This window comes from Caloenas nicobarica, chromosome 2 (assembly GCF_036013445.1).
Source record: "Caloenas nicobarica isolate bCalNic1 chromosome 2, bCalNic1.hap1, whole genome shotgun sequence".
NCBI classification, from domain to species: Eukaryota; Metazoa; Chordata; class Aves; order Columbiformes; family Columbidae; genus Caloenas; species Caloenas nicobarica.
In genome coordinates, this window is record NC_088246.1 from 112,369,701 (window position 1) to 112,384,212 (window position 14,512).

General features: G+C 39.2%; 1 protein-coding gene across 3 annotated transcripts in view; it reads right to left on the reverse strand.

The window, feature by feature from the left end:
- Window positions 1–654: 654 nt before the first annotated feature.
- Window positions 655–14,512, reverse strand: part of ARHGAP28 (Rho GTPase activating protein 28) — a 76,720-nt gene continuing 62,862 nt past the window's right edge. For 2 of the 3 annotated variants that reach the window (XM_065629500.1, XM_065629499.1), the window contains 6 exons: window positions 13,793–13,955; window positions 12,254–12,336; window positions 9,995–10,192; window positions 9,167–9,310; window positions 7,208–7,362; window positions 655–4,634 (listed from right to left, as the gene is read on the reverse strand). In XM_065629500.1, the coding sequence (XP_065485572.1) occupies window positions 4,379–4,634; window positions 7,208–7,362; window positions 9,167–9,310; window positions 9,995–10,192; window positions 12,254–12,336; window positions 13,793–13,955 (999 nt within the window). In that variant the 3' untranslated portion in view covers window positions 655–4,378. Of the gene's footprint in view, window positions 4,635–6,507; window positions 6,573–7,207; window positions 7,363–9,166; window positions 9,311–9,994; window positions 10,193–12,253; window positions 12,337–13,792; window positions 13,956–14,512 lie in introns of all 3 variants that reach the window. The other variant, XM_065629501.1, reaches the window with a different exon arrangement.

Here is a 14,512-nt window from a genome sequence, read left to right on the forward strand (position 1 = left end):
CCTAATCCACAGGCCAGTCAGCAGTTCTATCTTCACCTTTTTCTACTGCGCCTGCCTCTGTTTCTAAAATGAGGCTTCCAGTAGTTGCACTTGAGCCAGGTTTGGGGACACTCACTCAATCTGACTCAAGTGAAGACATCCATTCAGCAACTGGCTGGATCCTTGAGCAGTGACAGCCATGTCTCGTACTTGAAGATGCATCTGTAATAAACATAGTTTTTTACAAGTCCCTTCCATCCCCTTTTTTTCTCTTTGAACTAGCAGTATTTTTGTTTGCTTCTTATAATTTTGTTTGGCTTTTACTATACTTTTTTACAATTCATTCTAAAATCAGTTTTGCTCTATGTATATTATACTGGTTTAAAAAATACTGGCTCAAATGAAATCCCAAAGCCAGTTTGTCATTTATTCCAATGAGGCAGGATTCCAAGCAGTATCATTTTGTACCTTGCATTGAAGTAGTCCAAGAAGAAGAGCTCCTGGAGCAAAGAACTGCTCCACTTGAGCAAGGACTAGCTGCTCAGGTGCTTTAACAAGAGAGTTGTTTTTAGGACAGATTGACTGCTGCTTTTTGCCATTTCTGTCACTGCTTCTATCTGAAAACCACATGTTGAGATTTGGAAAGCTTTTTTTTTTGTCGTTGGTAGTGTTTTTATTTTTGACATGAATACGATACAATGGACACATTCTGCTGTACAAATACATTTATGTGTGGGCTTATTTCAACAAAAGACATAACATAATGAGGATCATACGGGAAATGTACATACAAACATTTTGCTTTGATTAGTGACATTGTATTATTTTCCAGAGAAGACACATATTAATGGAAAGCCATTGAAAAATAAAAACTGAACCACGGTATGTTTGTATTTGTTATCTATTAACGTCAAAGTCTGATCTCATCAGGGTCGCATTACAAGCAGTAATTAAAGCAACGTGGTTTGGATAAAATTTCATCCATATCCTGAAATATGTCTTTTAATATATTTTTTTTGGTAATTTCCAGATCTTGCCCCTTAGAAGGAGAAACATTGTATCAATGGAAGACACTGGCGTAGAGGTGAAAGGAGTAACAGGAAGGTCTTCAATATTAAACCTCTAAGCCAAAATATTTTTCCTGGAAAATGCAGGGTGAGGTAGTTAATATTATACATAGACACAGACACATTTGCACACATGCACACATTCTAATGACATTAGCTGCACCAACAGGTTAGAGCATTCCAGTCTGTTTGCAATACCTGCTTCTTGTAATACACTCTCTGTGTGTTGACATGCAAAATGTTGCCTTTGTAGAACCACGGAGTACATAAATGCCTGAGGCATCTTTGGAGTTCACTGAGTAAGTTTCTCCCTGCTTGCTACCACTTTCTTATTAGTAGCTTTCCACATGTGTTGCTTTCTGTTAGGTGGCAATCCTCTCATAACTTGGTTTTGACTTCAACTGCTGTCAGGAGGAACAAAAATCCAGGTGCCTCCACCAGCATTTTGAAATGTAAGGCCTAAAGCTGAGACCTCGTATTCAAAAATGTCATACAGGTGGTTCAGTTTGTCTGCTGCATATTAAATCAAGTTAGTGTACCACAACACGAACAACACGAAACAACTTAATGTGTAACAACTTTAACCACAGTACACATGGGTCATTAGGTCCATTTGTATCAAAAAAGAATTTTTGCCATTTTTTTTCAGAGACAGCAGGTATTTGGCCATGCTGTAGTACTCTGGGCACTGTATGTAGAATCTAGTCCATCTGCTAATATGCATGTCTTATACTAAAATTATAACTTTAATTATAAAACAAGTATTCTCAGGATGGATTTCATTATATCAGATTTGGCTTTCCTAAGTTGCAAAGTGGTAAAGGTGAAAGTCTTCCAAAGACCCTTTCTATCCTGTACGGAATAAAATGAGATCTATTTCAGAAATAATTTTAATGATGTCCTCACTTCAGGGTCCAGAACATGCTGAGCAAGTTACAGCATGAGCAGAGGGGTGCTCTGTGCTTTCCGTTGTGCAGCCATTGAGAACACAGAGTAAAGTGAGTGGGCAAGACGGAGGAGGTCAATGCATTTGTCTGAGAGTCCTGTAGAAAGTTACCTCATTTGCTACGACACTTCAAATTCTTTAGTTAACGTTCAGGCTTTCTGTATAGTCATAAAAGCTCTTTCGTTGGCTATAAATACAATGATGCTTAGCATTTACATGATACTCTTCGTATTCAATGCACTTGGCACATAAAATCCCTTTGCTGAGTTTGTCCTTCCTAAATGGATGTTTATAACTCCTGCTCTGCTCAGGGAATTGTTTGGCTGCGTCTGAGACCCGAATTTAACTCAACTAGTTTTCATGTTACCTTTATAAGGAAAGTACTAGTCCTGTTTTACAGCTAAAAGAAGATGGCAGCATAGTAGAAAGGGTTGTCCGTTGCCACAGAGGGAACTAAAGGGAATCTGGAACAAAGCACTTGACAAAACGTTTATGCTTAGTCCAATGAACAAACCACAGACCCTACTCTCTCTCACATACTTAAAATAAATAGTTGCCAAAATAAGCAGTGTATTTTATAATACAGCTGCCCTGGTCTTAACCTGGCTGCAACTGTGCACCCATTAGTGTTAAGGGAAAAAAAATGGGAAAGTTAAAAATGTCACTGTTTATGATTTTTTTTTTTTTTTAATCTCAAGAAGGTAAGAAAGACAGAGGGGATCTCCCCTCTGTAGACATTATTGTTGCTGGTAAAATTACTGATTCAACGTTGATTTATTTCACTGAACACTAACAATGAAAGTTAACTACTGGAGAATACAAGTAACTTTGAACCAGAAGTAGGGTTTCCAGAATGTGAAAATCCTTATTGCACAGCTTCAGCAGAGCATCACAAGTTACAGGTTTCTCTGCAGGACAATGTACTTCATGTTCACCTGGAGGACTTGGTTCAGAATGCTTTTACATTGCTACCTGGTAAACAGAGAACCAGCTTCTGCCTCATCTGTGTGTCTGAATCAGGAGCAAAACCTACTGCTCAGACTGTGGGTGAATTAATTCTGCAGTATTGTCATCCAATGGCAGAGACATTGCAGTGCAGTTGAAGGCATTAGTTCCTATTTTTTGTGTAAGACAATGACGAAAAAAGACCTGCAGTTTTCCAGAGACTTGTGATTTCCCTTCTTAACAAACATGCTTTAGTTCTATATAGTTTAGCCTAAAACCAGAGGATTAGGTGAAGAATGATGCTCACCCTTGGGACTGGCTACAAACCAGACATACTGTCTAACATTTGCTGTGCTGCATTCCCATGGCAGTTGCAGCCCCTGTTCTCTTGTCGGCCTGTGTGTTTCTATAGACTGCATGCCATCTGTAAAAGGAGCTGCAATTTGCTATGTATTTGTAAACCCCCCAGCACAACTGGCCCTAGTCTGGCTAAGGTTTTAAGGCCTTAATGTGTAAATGCTAAATAAAAGTATTAAATCCCTCTGCTCATTGGAAGCTCTTTTTCTTCTCCATGCTGTAGTTTACAAGGTCCAGACAAAGATCTCTCTTCTCAATGCAGCTGAATAGTATAAAAGTTGCTTACATATTAAAGCTAAAATAAACAAAAGAAAAAGAATTAGGTTACAAATAAAGAAACTATAATGTTCAGAAAAAAAGATGATGGCTGTAAGTTGCACCATTAACACATATCTCATTATGGCATTATACAGATTTAAATCTGAGAGTATCATGTAGAAGATGGAGGCAGGGGAATATGCCCCTTCTCACCAAGCATTTGTCTCCCAAAGCTTGTGTATGTCACAGGGGAAGGAAGGAGAAAATGGTCTGTGGTGTTACAATTGCACACAGCAACATGATCCAGACAGACAATTTTGGAGGACTGGTAGTAGTATATATAATATATATATAGTTTAGCTGTCTATATAGTATTTCTTCCTCATGCCTCCCCCAGCATCAGGTACTCATGAGGTGTGACTGAGAGACATAAATATTGCAGTAATGCACACTGCACAGGTTTACTTTCAGCAGAAGGGTTTGATTCTGTCATGTAGCTATGTCTTGGCACTGCTGCAGGTCGAGCTCCTCTCTTCCACACTTGACAGATACCTTCTCTTCTTGAACATCTCTGTGATGCTTGTGTGTTACGCTGTGGTTGGTAGTGTTTCATGCATCCGCAGATGCTACTGGATTCTTTAAAAAAAATTCATGTTCTAACACCAGCTCAGGAAACAAACAACTCTGTATGAGACAGGTTGTTTTCTGTGCACCGTACCTTGGTCTGTCCTCCTTAACTCCTGGGCCAACTAGCACAACTGTAACCCATATGAAAGTGTAACTGATGTGATATTTTCGGGTGGTCCAGAAGCTGGAGTGATAATGCTCATACCAGAAGTAGTACGTGGTGACCAGCAGTTGGACAGTACAGTACGAAGGAATGATATCCTGTAGCTACCATTTTGTTTCGTCTCTGCCAAGAGCTTCTTGAAATGACAGGAATCGCTGTTGTCCATTTGGCTTTTGTCCAGTACACCGCTGTCTTCTGCTTCAGCTTGCTTTTGGTTTTATCACCCATTCTGCCTGAGGATTGGCACGGTAAACATCTAACATGTATGCATCCGGATCCAAACAGTGCTGACCTGAAACGGAAATCGACAGCCGTCAATCCTCGGATGTTTTGAGCACATGAATAAATGGGATGTTAAAATGTCCTTGGATGTATCTCCGGCTTGTACACAGAGACCCTAGCTTGGTGTGTCCAGCTGACATCCTGCCTGGATACAAACAGGGGCTATGGTGAACTCGTCACTGATTTTACTCAGTGAGAAGAGTCATAAGTTCACTTTCAATTCCAGGCAATATGCCCTGCATTATGGACAAGGCATTTAGTCAAATGGTGAACAAATAGCATGGTTTCTTTAGAAGCATTAGCAACACTGTTACTGTAAGCGCCACAGTATGTTTTGGTTTGGTTTTAATTTCTTTGGATTTACTTGGCTGGAATTGCAGCTCTCTGACTTTGTTTCTACACTGTTTTTAAATGCTGAAAAAGTAGCTCTGTAAACCATGTGTTCTCATCCAGCTAGGCTAGGGTCTTGCAAAGAAATACAGGAACTATATCAAGGTTTTTGGCAGTCGCCGTTTTGCTGGTTAAAAAAAAAAAAAAAAAAAGTCCTCTGAAGTCTGCCAGTTGGAGGGTTTTGTTAGGTGGTGACTGTAACTAGGAATTGGGTGGCTGGGGGTTCCCTGCTGCCTTTGTCACAGAAAAAGGCATTTAGTGCCTCTTAATTGAGTAATAAGGCAATAAATTCTTGAGTTAAGTTGATTTGTTGGACTATATTGCATTTACTCTGGGTGATGAAGCAATTCAGCTGGTGAGGTTACAGGGCTGTGACACAAAGGATTATGGTAAAACTTTTGTACAGTTACTTATAAGGTCACTGAGGTCATAATGATTTTATTCAAGTGAAAGCAATATAAATGAATTAATGCATAATCAGTGGAATGAGGTGCCCTGGAAGATCTATGGTTATAAAAATAATTGTAAATGAAGAAGCAAATTAAATGTCCACATTTTTGAAAGAGCATACAGGGAATACTTGGCATTGTTTCACAAGGCCTTTAGGATCTTCTCTTGTTTTAGGATTGGTTGGTCACCCTCTTTAACCAGGCAAAAAAATCACTAATCAAATTTAGTTTTATGAGTGTATCTTCAGTAATAAAGACTTTGCTTCTTGGCTGCTGCTGAAACAAGTCCATGTTGTTTTCTGATAACTTTATGGAAAATGTTTAGAGCTGAATCTAGAAGAATTAAGGAATAATCTAATCAGACAGTTGACAAAAGACTCCAACAGAGCATCCAGACTTTTAATATGAATAGAGAAAGGAGAGAGTCAGGACTGTGCAGTATCAAATTAAAATCTGTTTTTTGACCTTTAGGCCAGGAACTTGTGTGGCAAGCCACTGTTGTTATTACAAAAATGTTGCTGCATGAAACACGGAAGAAGACAAAATCCCTGCTGCAAGGAATTTGCAGTCTAAATAAAGCACATGGATTAGTAGAAGTATAGTACGCCCATATGTGCAGGGGCTGAATTCTCAATTCTGTGTTTTTTATTTGGAGGAGGTTAACACAGTGAGGAAGAAATAGGTCTTGGGAAAAGTCTTGACAGCGAGGTGGAATGTGCTCGCAAGAGGAAGACTCAGAGTCTCGTAACCGTGGAAAAACGCTCAATTATGAGAGTGACAGAGGTAAACAAAAGGTCAGATGAATTTGGCAAGACTGTAAGGAGTCTTGCTGAGATCAGGTCACTATCTCCAGCAGGGTGCCCTTCCAGTCATGCTGGAGTCAGAAGGAATCATTACCTTGATTTTAAGAGCTTTTGGGTCAGACACCTTTCCTGCAGATGGACTGGAAGGATGGAGAGACCCAGCTGTGTGAAAACAGCACTGCCCTGAGGTGTTTTAGGGGCTAAGGACGTTCAGAATTGAATTTTCAAAAATGAGACCTACCTATATTTCCTCCAATTTCATGTAAACTTTGGATCTGGCCTCTCGTGTTCTGTGATGAACCGCGGCTAGGATAGAAGAAAACCCTTCAGTTTGCCTTTCTTTTATAAGAACTGCCTTATCAGCCACCATCTATGTTAAGCTAAAAGTTTTTTTTTCCACTATGACCTTAATTATCAAAAGCAAAGACTTCCACCAAATGGAGCACTGCAGAATACTGAATCTGCTACAGAGATAGATTACTGTGTCACAGTTAACTAAGCCTTCTATTACATTGTTTATTTTTTATTATTTATTTAAAGAACAGAATTATGTGGTAACGTGGGAAAACTTTGCAGAAAAGACGTTCAAATATGGTTTGCCATTTCCCATAACTTAATAATTACTACCTTACAGAAATAAAAGCACTAACGTCTTATGAGCAGAGGTAAGACAATCCCTCTGGGTTCTCTATGCAGCAAGTCTATAAAACGTATGTTTTTAGAAGTGGCAGAGGGCAGATTGATTCTATATAGGAGCCAATTATTAAGTAAAATATAAATAATAAAATCAGTGGTTTCTTTGACCAACATAACCATAAATTAGCAATTTTAGATTAGAAAAAGAATTATTGTAACACAATGAATCTTTGTAAAGGGGACAATATTAATTAATAAGCTTGACATTATTGTTCAGGAAAAACAAAATGTTCTGATTTACCCACCTGTTTTCACAGTGGAATCGAGCCAGGATGTCTTTGGCTTTTGTTTGGCTGTTGAGTTGAATTGCCATAGAGACTTTTGAATGCAGTGGAGCATAAACTCTTATTACCCCCTCAGGTATGTCAGTCTGCAGGTATGGGGGAAAAGTGACAGCTCCCTAAAATCAATATTCAATAGAGTAAGTATAAGGCAAATATTGCTGTAGCTCCTTTTAGAAGCAGTTCCGCCACACTTTCAAGGTTGCTTGCAAAAATCTGTTTTGGATTCTAATTCAAAAAACATATTTACAGTCATACAAATGCAAATTTATAGATACAGTATAATAAGATATGACACAAAGACACAAACTCATTGCTAAGCATCACATAAATACATGCAGAATAAAGTACAACCCTTGCATTTTAGTTGCTTGCAGTAATATTGAGCCAAGTCATTATGTGAGATTTTTGAAGTTATTTCTGTTACCATTGGTTAGTGAACCAACAGCTTATTTTAAAAGATCTAAAAATGACTAGGAATATCTGGTCTTTCTTTTAAAGACGAAATTCTCCTGAGGCATGAATATCCACTTCCCTATTTCTGCTTCCTATAGCTTCAACTAGATCGAAGTGTAGATACAGTAAAATATTGAAGTGCCATACGGTTTCTGTTAATTTGAAATTTGACCCTGTGTAGGGTTCAAACGATCATCTCTGAAGTTTATGCACTCTTCCGTGATTAATGGTGGATAAATCAATTAGCAAGGTTTGCATTCCAGTTCTAATCCAGTTAATACCAAGCTGAGCAGAGTACAATAGTCTCTCCAGTCTCTGTCCCTGTGTAATTTAGAACATCTGAGACCCGGAGATTGTGTTAAGTGCTCTCAAAATTCAACTCAGTTATCCAAACAGAGTTTGTCTCCAGTTTACCCCTCATATTTCAGCTACCTGCCATGTCTAGTCTTGTTCTTATTAGATGCAAAGCCGATTACTATGATCAATGAACTTGCCTTCCCAAAGGTGCAATGACTGCAGTAATTGACTCTCCTTAGAAGCTCTCACTGTATTTGTTCCAGGGTGAATACCATTTTGCAACACAGTAGTCTGCACCACCATTTTAAACAAACATCTGTGTCTCCATCTACAGCACAAATGTGTGTCCTACGGCCAATATATTTCAGACAATGTTGGCAAATTAATTCTCCAAAAAGCTGCATTGGCCTGGATTCACTATTCATATATATCATTTCTCTTTCTATTTCTTTTTCCAGAGGTTCCCTTCTGCAGCTTCTCTGTTGTCTGTATTAGGTGGCTTATTCTCCATTTCTTACAGTCTCTTAATATCACTGCTTCCCAATTTGTCTTTTATTTTGTTCCTCAAGACTATTCTTCAACAACTACAGAGGCCTTGACAAGTTTCTTGATTACCCCTCTTGCAATTCACCAATCTTCATTCTTTTGAACCACTATGGAAGACCCTAAAGACTTCCTTTCCAGGTAATTAAAGGTAGTTTACTACACAGAAATACTAGATGTAAGCTACTGTAGGGACCGCGTATGTTGTGCACTTGTGCATAACATGATTTGTTACCCAAATTATATGTTACGCCTAACATGTAAGTTACTTTTAGGTATCTATTGAAGACATTGAAGGTATCTATTGAGCCATGCATTTGTTGAATGTCTACAGATCATTGCTGTCAAGGACAATCCACCATTTTCTTATAAAACAGGTGCAAAACCAGTATGTGTTTGTAACAGTTTAGAGCCTGGGCTGCTAGAAATCATTCTGTCTTCCTCACTTTTTCTCAATCAAGCTCCAGAGCTTTGTGTTATCAAAATGTTGGACTGGTAAGCACATCTTTCAAGATACCTCCCAAATCAGCTTATTTTGTACTGCAAAAATTTCCTCCCTGACCCCAGAAGCTTTTATGAGATAATAGAGGAGGGAGGCTGTTTGAAAATGATATATTTTTATCACACCTCTGATCTTTCAGGTCTTTCCCGCTCCATGGTCTTTCTCCTCAGAAGTTTTCTCACTCCTTTGTCAAACATCAGCTGCCTCTTGCTGTTGTTCATTGCTGCCTCATTCATTTTTCTCACCTGGGAAATCAGGAAGGATGGGACCTGAAGGGAGGAAACCAGAGCTGAGAATATACAGTAATTTTTTTCCCTTATAAAACTGGTGTTGGGGCTTTAGAAAGGCATCAAATTTTAGGTTGCAGAAGCTCTGTTTATTCACAGAAGATACATGCGATTAGTAGCTCCCTCTGACAACTCACAGTTATCCCTTTGGTGAAACTGTAGATCATCTTTCATATAATATGAAGCTTTCTAGTGATGTTTGCAGTTGTAAGACCTTTATTACGAGGTTGTCTTTGCAATCCCCATCATACCCTCTCTCTCTTACAGGGAAACAAGCTGACACTGTCATCATCTTCATGCCAACCTTCCAAAGTCCAGCAAGGACTATGGGCTAAACTTTAAATAGTCATTTAATTTTGTTGAAGTCTGGATATCTCACCTAAGCATCGAGATTAAATCATTCTACTGTGTGTTCTCCTGTATAATCAATGGTGTGGTATAGGTATCTCCAGAGGGCAATTCATGCTAAAATGGTTGTCTTAGGTGAGGTAAATCTCCATCCAGAGTTATCCATCACCCGATCTCAGAAGACTCCAGACAGTTTCCAAAGAATAGCTAACTGTTTCTTCTAGGAAGATCAGTTTACTCCGATTTCTACAGAGCTGCTGCATCTAGCTAAATACTTCTCCGTGTGGGAGCCATAAGGAGGGAACCAGCATTACTCACTGTCCACAGGATGTCCTGGTACCGAATTAAAAGCCGCACAATGTGCGCTGTGGTGGTGGCTGCTTGCATTTCTTGTTGGTTTGCACGTTTCCCTTTGTAGATGAAGAGGTTTGGTGCAACAATCATAGAAACATTCCATAAATTCATTTTATTTTTCCCTTCATTAGCAACCACCTTCTTCAGGAACTGAAGGAAGGCCTGGAAAAACAACACTTGTTGAGTCTTGCAAAATATTTTACTTCTTAAATGCATCATTCTCAAATGCGCATCTGGCTAGAAAGCTGCCATATTTGCACTTGGAGGTGAAATTCAGTTTTTTTCATAGAATCATAGAATCATTTCAGTTGCAAGAGACCCTCAGGATCATCGAGTTCAACCATACCCTAACTCTAGCACTGAACCATGTCCGTAAGAACCCCATCTAAACGCCTTTTGAACACCTCCAGGGGTGATGACTCCACCACTTCCCTGAGCAGCCTGTTCCAATGCCCAACAACCCTTTCTGTGAAGAATTTTTTCCTAATATCCAATCTAAACCTCTCCTGGTGCAACTTGAGGCCATTTCCTCTTGTCCTATCACTTGCTATTTTGGAGTAGCACTTGCTGTTTGCATTCTAATTTGGATTACTCTGATATTTGCTGGCATGACCACCTAAGACAGTCACAGAGGAACAGTTAGTGTTATCAAAACACACATTAATAAATTATCTATCACTTACAGCATAATCTCAAATCTGTAAGTCAACTACAGTGCCTGCACTAAGGCTCTGAATCCTCTAGCAGAGGAAAGATACAAAGATATTGCAATGGAATAGTTACTTTCTTCATAGATTTCAAGGTGTCTATTTTGATGTATCTGGCCAAGGCTTTTTATATTGTAGTCACCAGGATGATCAGCCTCTCTTGAAAAGTCCCATATGTGATATGTGAGGAGTTTCTGACAGCAACCCACCAATCATTTATGCTGGGATAATGAAAGCAAGAAGTGCTCAGCGGTTGTTCGTTGACGTCACTTTTGCACATGCATGGCAGAGCCAAAAGAAATTCATTTCCCTTTTGGGCAGTTTATTCAGAATTTTGCTTGAGTGACTGAATAGGATGGATTGCAGCTGTGGTTAGAACTGGGTCCTTTTGCAATGCCATACCATTAAAACTACTGTCTTTGTACCCTGACATTGCAGTTAAAACATTTTTACAAACCTAGGAATTACAAAACAGAAAATGCATTGGAGAAATTTCTAAAATCTCATTACAAATAGCAAGTAGAGATGCATTCAGTTTTGTGGTCACTTCTATTTTTGTATAAAAGCTTAATCATAATTAAGACTACTCATTTACCCCATGTTTTATGCATATGGCTCTATATCGATGTGGGCATTGGTAGAAGAAACGAATCCCATTCTTCACAGAGCACTAGTAGACCTCCTGATGCTTTAAAGAAGGTTGTTATTCTTGTCCCTTGTTCTTATATAAATAAATACAGGTAAAAAAGGCACCTGGACTCATAAAGTTATATCTAAACTGACCAATGGGAGACTTTCAGAAGTGGAGGACCTGCAGGGTCCTGATGAGCAGGGGAATGTCTAGGGGCTCCCAGGCAGCTTGTTCACCCAAGTTTCCTTTATGTGGAAACAAGTCCAAAGATGCAACCAGTGTCTCAGGCTGCAGACACACCTGGAAGCTCCCAAGCACCCAAAATGCCTGTAGCCATTGTGTCTGTATCAGGAAGTAGTATGTGGATGAAGGTGTGGATTTGTAAGGCCAAACAAGAAGAGGCTGAGGTCCTCACATCCACGCTACAGATGTACATTTCAGGGGTTTTTACTTTGAACTACCTCCTCCAGTCTGGTCCAGTGCCCTGGAAGCCCTTCAGCACTGAGAGTGCACCAGGTGAGCTTAGGGGGCAGCTTCTCATTTAACTTCATCCTGGAGAATTCCAGTTATACAGTTATACAGAAAAAAGGACCTTCTTTTTCCAAACTATGTGAGGAATGTGCCTCTTTGAAATGAATGCTCCAGAATAAATGATGCCTGGGAGCCATTTACTGACACCAGCAGTTGGATACCTCTGGCAACTGGTTCTTGTAAAATAAATGATAGCCAGGGAATCGGGACATCTTTTCAAGGAAATTATAAAAACCACAGATGAATACTTTTATGGTGCAGCACCTGATCACTGACTGTTAGAAAAAAACCAGGTCTCTCATTTAAAAGTCAAAAGCACCACAGATGGCAGATGATAGCAAATGAAGAACTTACTTTGGCTGTGTCTCTGTTGGCTTCAGGCAGCAGCATGATCAACAGATGCAAAGCTTGTAGCTGTAACTTGATCTTGGAGATTTCTAAGAATAGGAATGATTAATATTTTAAAAATCCCAGTTGCAATTGGTTTGTTCTAAAAACCTTGAAGTCAGCAGTTCTAGAAACACAACAACCACTGCCCGTTTGGGACTAGTATGTTTAGGTTTTGATTATCCATAACCTTTTTTTCCAAATATGAAATCAACAAGTGGGTTTTTCCTCATCATCTTGGGTCATTGTCACAGGGCGAGACAAGGCTCTATAAAATTCTGCCTAAATAGCAAGGAGACAACATTTTTTTATACTAGCCAGTTTCGCTTTGATATCTGGTCAAAATGTCTTGTGAATATGGATCAAGTATTTCTCCACTTTCAAACTGAAATGGATATTTGTTTACAGAAACTCTTTGGACTAATGTTACTGAGTATTTGTCCCAATCTAGCACTCTAGATTAATATAGAGTCGCTTGTCAGTTACAAAACACGATCTTGTCTTCAGCAGTTGGCATATACAGTATCAAATACTGTGCAATGCTCACAGGAAGAGCTGGGGTGGAGAAGATGGGAAGAATAACTCTGTCGTTTGCCTCCACTCAGGATGGATGAGAGAGGTTTGGGAAAAAAAGTGTGCGAGTTATGTACAGTGTATCTGTTGTAGGGAATAAAGTTATTTTATTTTGCATAGACACCTCCTTTTCAGTCTTCTCCTCCAAACTGCTTAGCAAACATAACTGAACACAGTCTGGGACCCCCGGGGAGCACACTCAGGTATGTGAGGGTTTCAGGAAGGAAGGAATCACCTCCTGCGTCTTTTAAACTACCTTATGGAGACACTGAAAACTTGGCTGCAACCTTATGTAAAGGTCCTAAGTTTTGTGTACCAATTTGCCTAATAAATTCGCCATCCTGATAGCTACACTCTCTCCTAATTCAACTGAATGTACAATGAATAGGTATTGCAATCAATAGGTATTTCAAGGTACAACTGTTTTCTTCCTGGAAAATAAATGAACAAAATGTATTGAGACCGAGAGGGTGTATGTACACTTGAAAACAAAACCCAACTGCCTGAAGCTTCCTGTGATCACATATATCTCTTATGAATATTTTGACCTCAGCATAAACCCAGAGAGAAATAAAATAGATTGAGTAGAACATCAACTAAAGGGCAGTGACCTGAATTTACCTTGCAGAAATTTTCATTTGTGAAATCTATAATTTGTGTGAATCAGAGTCTATATGTGAAAGTCATTGCTCAGCCATCATTTGCTCAGATTTCAAATCTCACATTGAACAGTTGTGCCACTCACACAACAAGTCTATGCTATGAGCTAAATGCAGAGACATTTTTCCATTTGAAAAGGAAAACATAGAAAATTTAAATCTTTAGGCAATGCTCTGGGCCTTTTTCTCTCTCTACTTCAGAGAGAGAAAAACATGTAACATCTTCTATTACATTTTATCTAGATCAGTCCATACTAACTCCTTTTCCACTTACTTTCCACTAGAGTGATGAAAGCAGGCAGATATTCTACTGTGAAGAGGGGGCTTGGGAGTTCTCTTATAAACATTTTCAGCAGTCCTGCTGCATCATTGTTTCGTACTTGGTCCCAGTCAAATGTGTCTTCATAAAATTTTGCCTCAAGTTCTTGATGGAGATTCTGAAAGATAAAAGGAACATCTGACCTTTAATCATGGCTTCCGACCCGGCAGTTTGAGATCACTTCCGAAATCCCATTACAAACAACAGGGAGGTTTACACCGTAGTTAAATTAAAGTAGTCCTAAACTGGTAGCAGTCTAGGCACAGCTGTGTGGAGTTCAGAGCAGGCTGACAGATCAGGTTCCTGGGGATATTTTGCAACCGAGGCTAAATTCGGTTTGCATTAGCTAGATTTCTGCCAGTGACCTCTTTGAACCATTTTAAAGCAAGATAGTCTTGTGCAATGTCCTAGAACTAGAAACAGAAAATTCAGTTAAACAAGATCTTTAGCACAGCTGTTCTTTTTGTTTAAAACACTCTCCAGGGGTTTGGATCCTTAAATCACAAAGGAGTGGCATTTCTTCCAGTGAACGTGCTAGACAATCTGTTGGCATCTGAGTCCATGGACCTTGAGCAAGTAGCTTTAATTTCAGGTCTTCCTGTCTTTGAAGGGTATTTTCTTTTAGGATAGTTATAATTAGATTTGATCACAGGAAAATAAAAGTATCAAAGCATT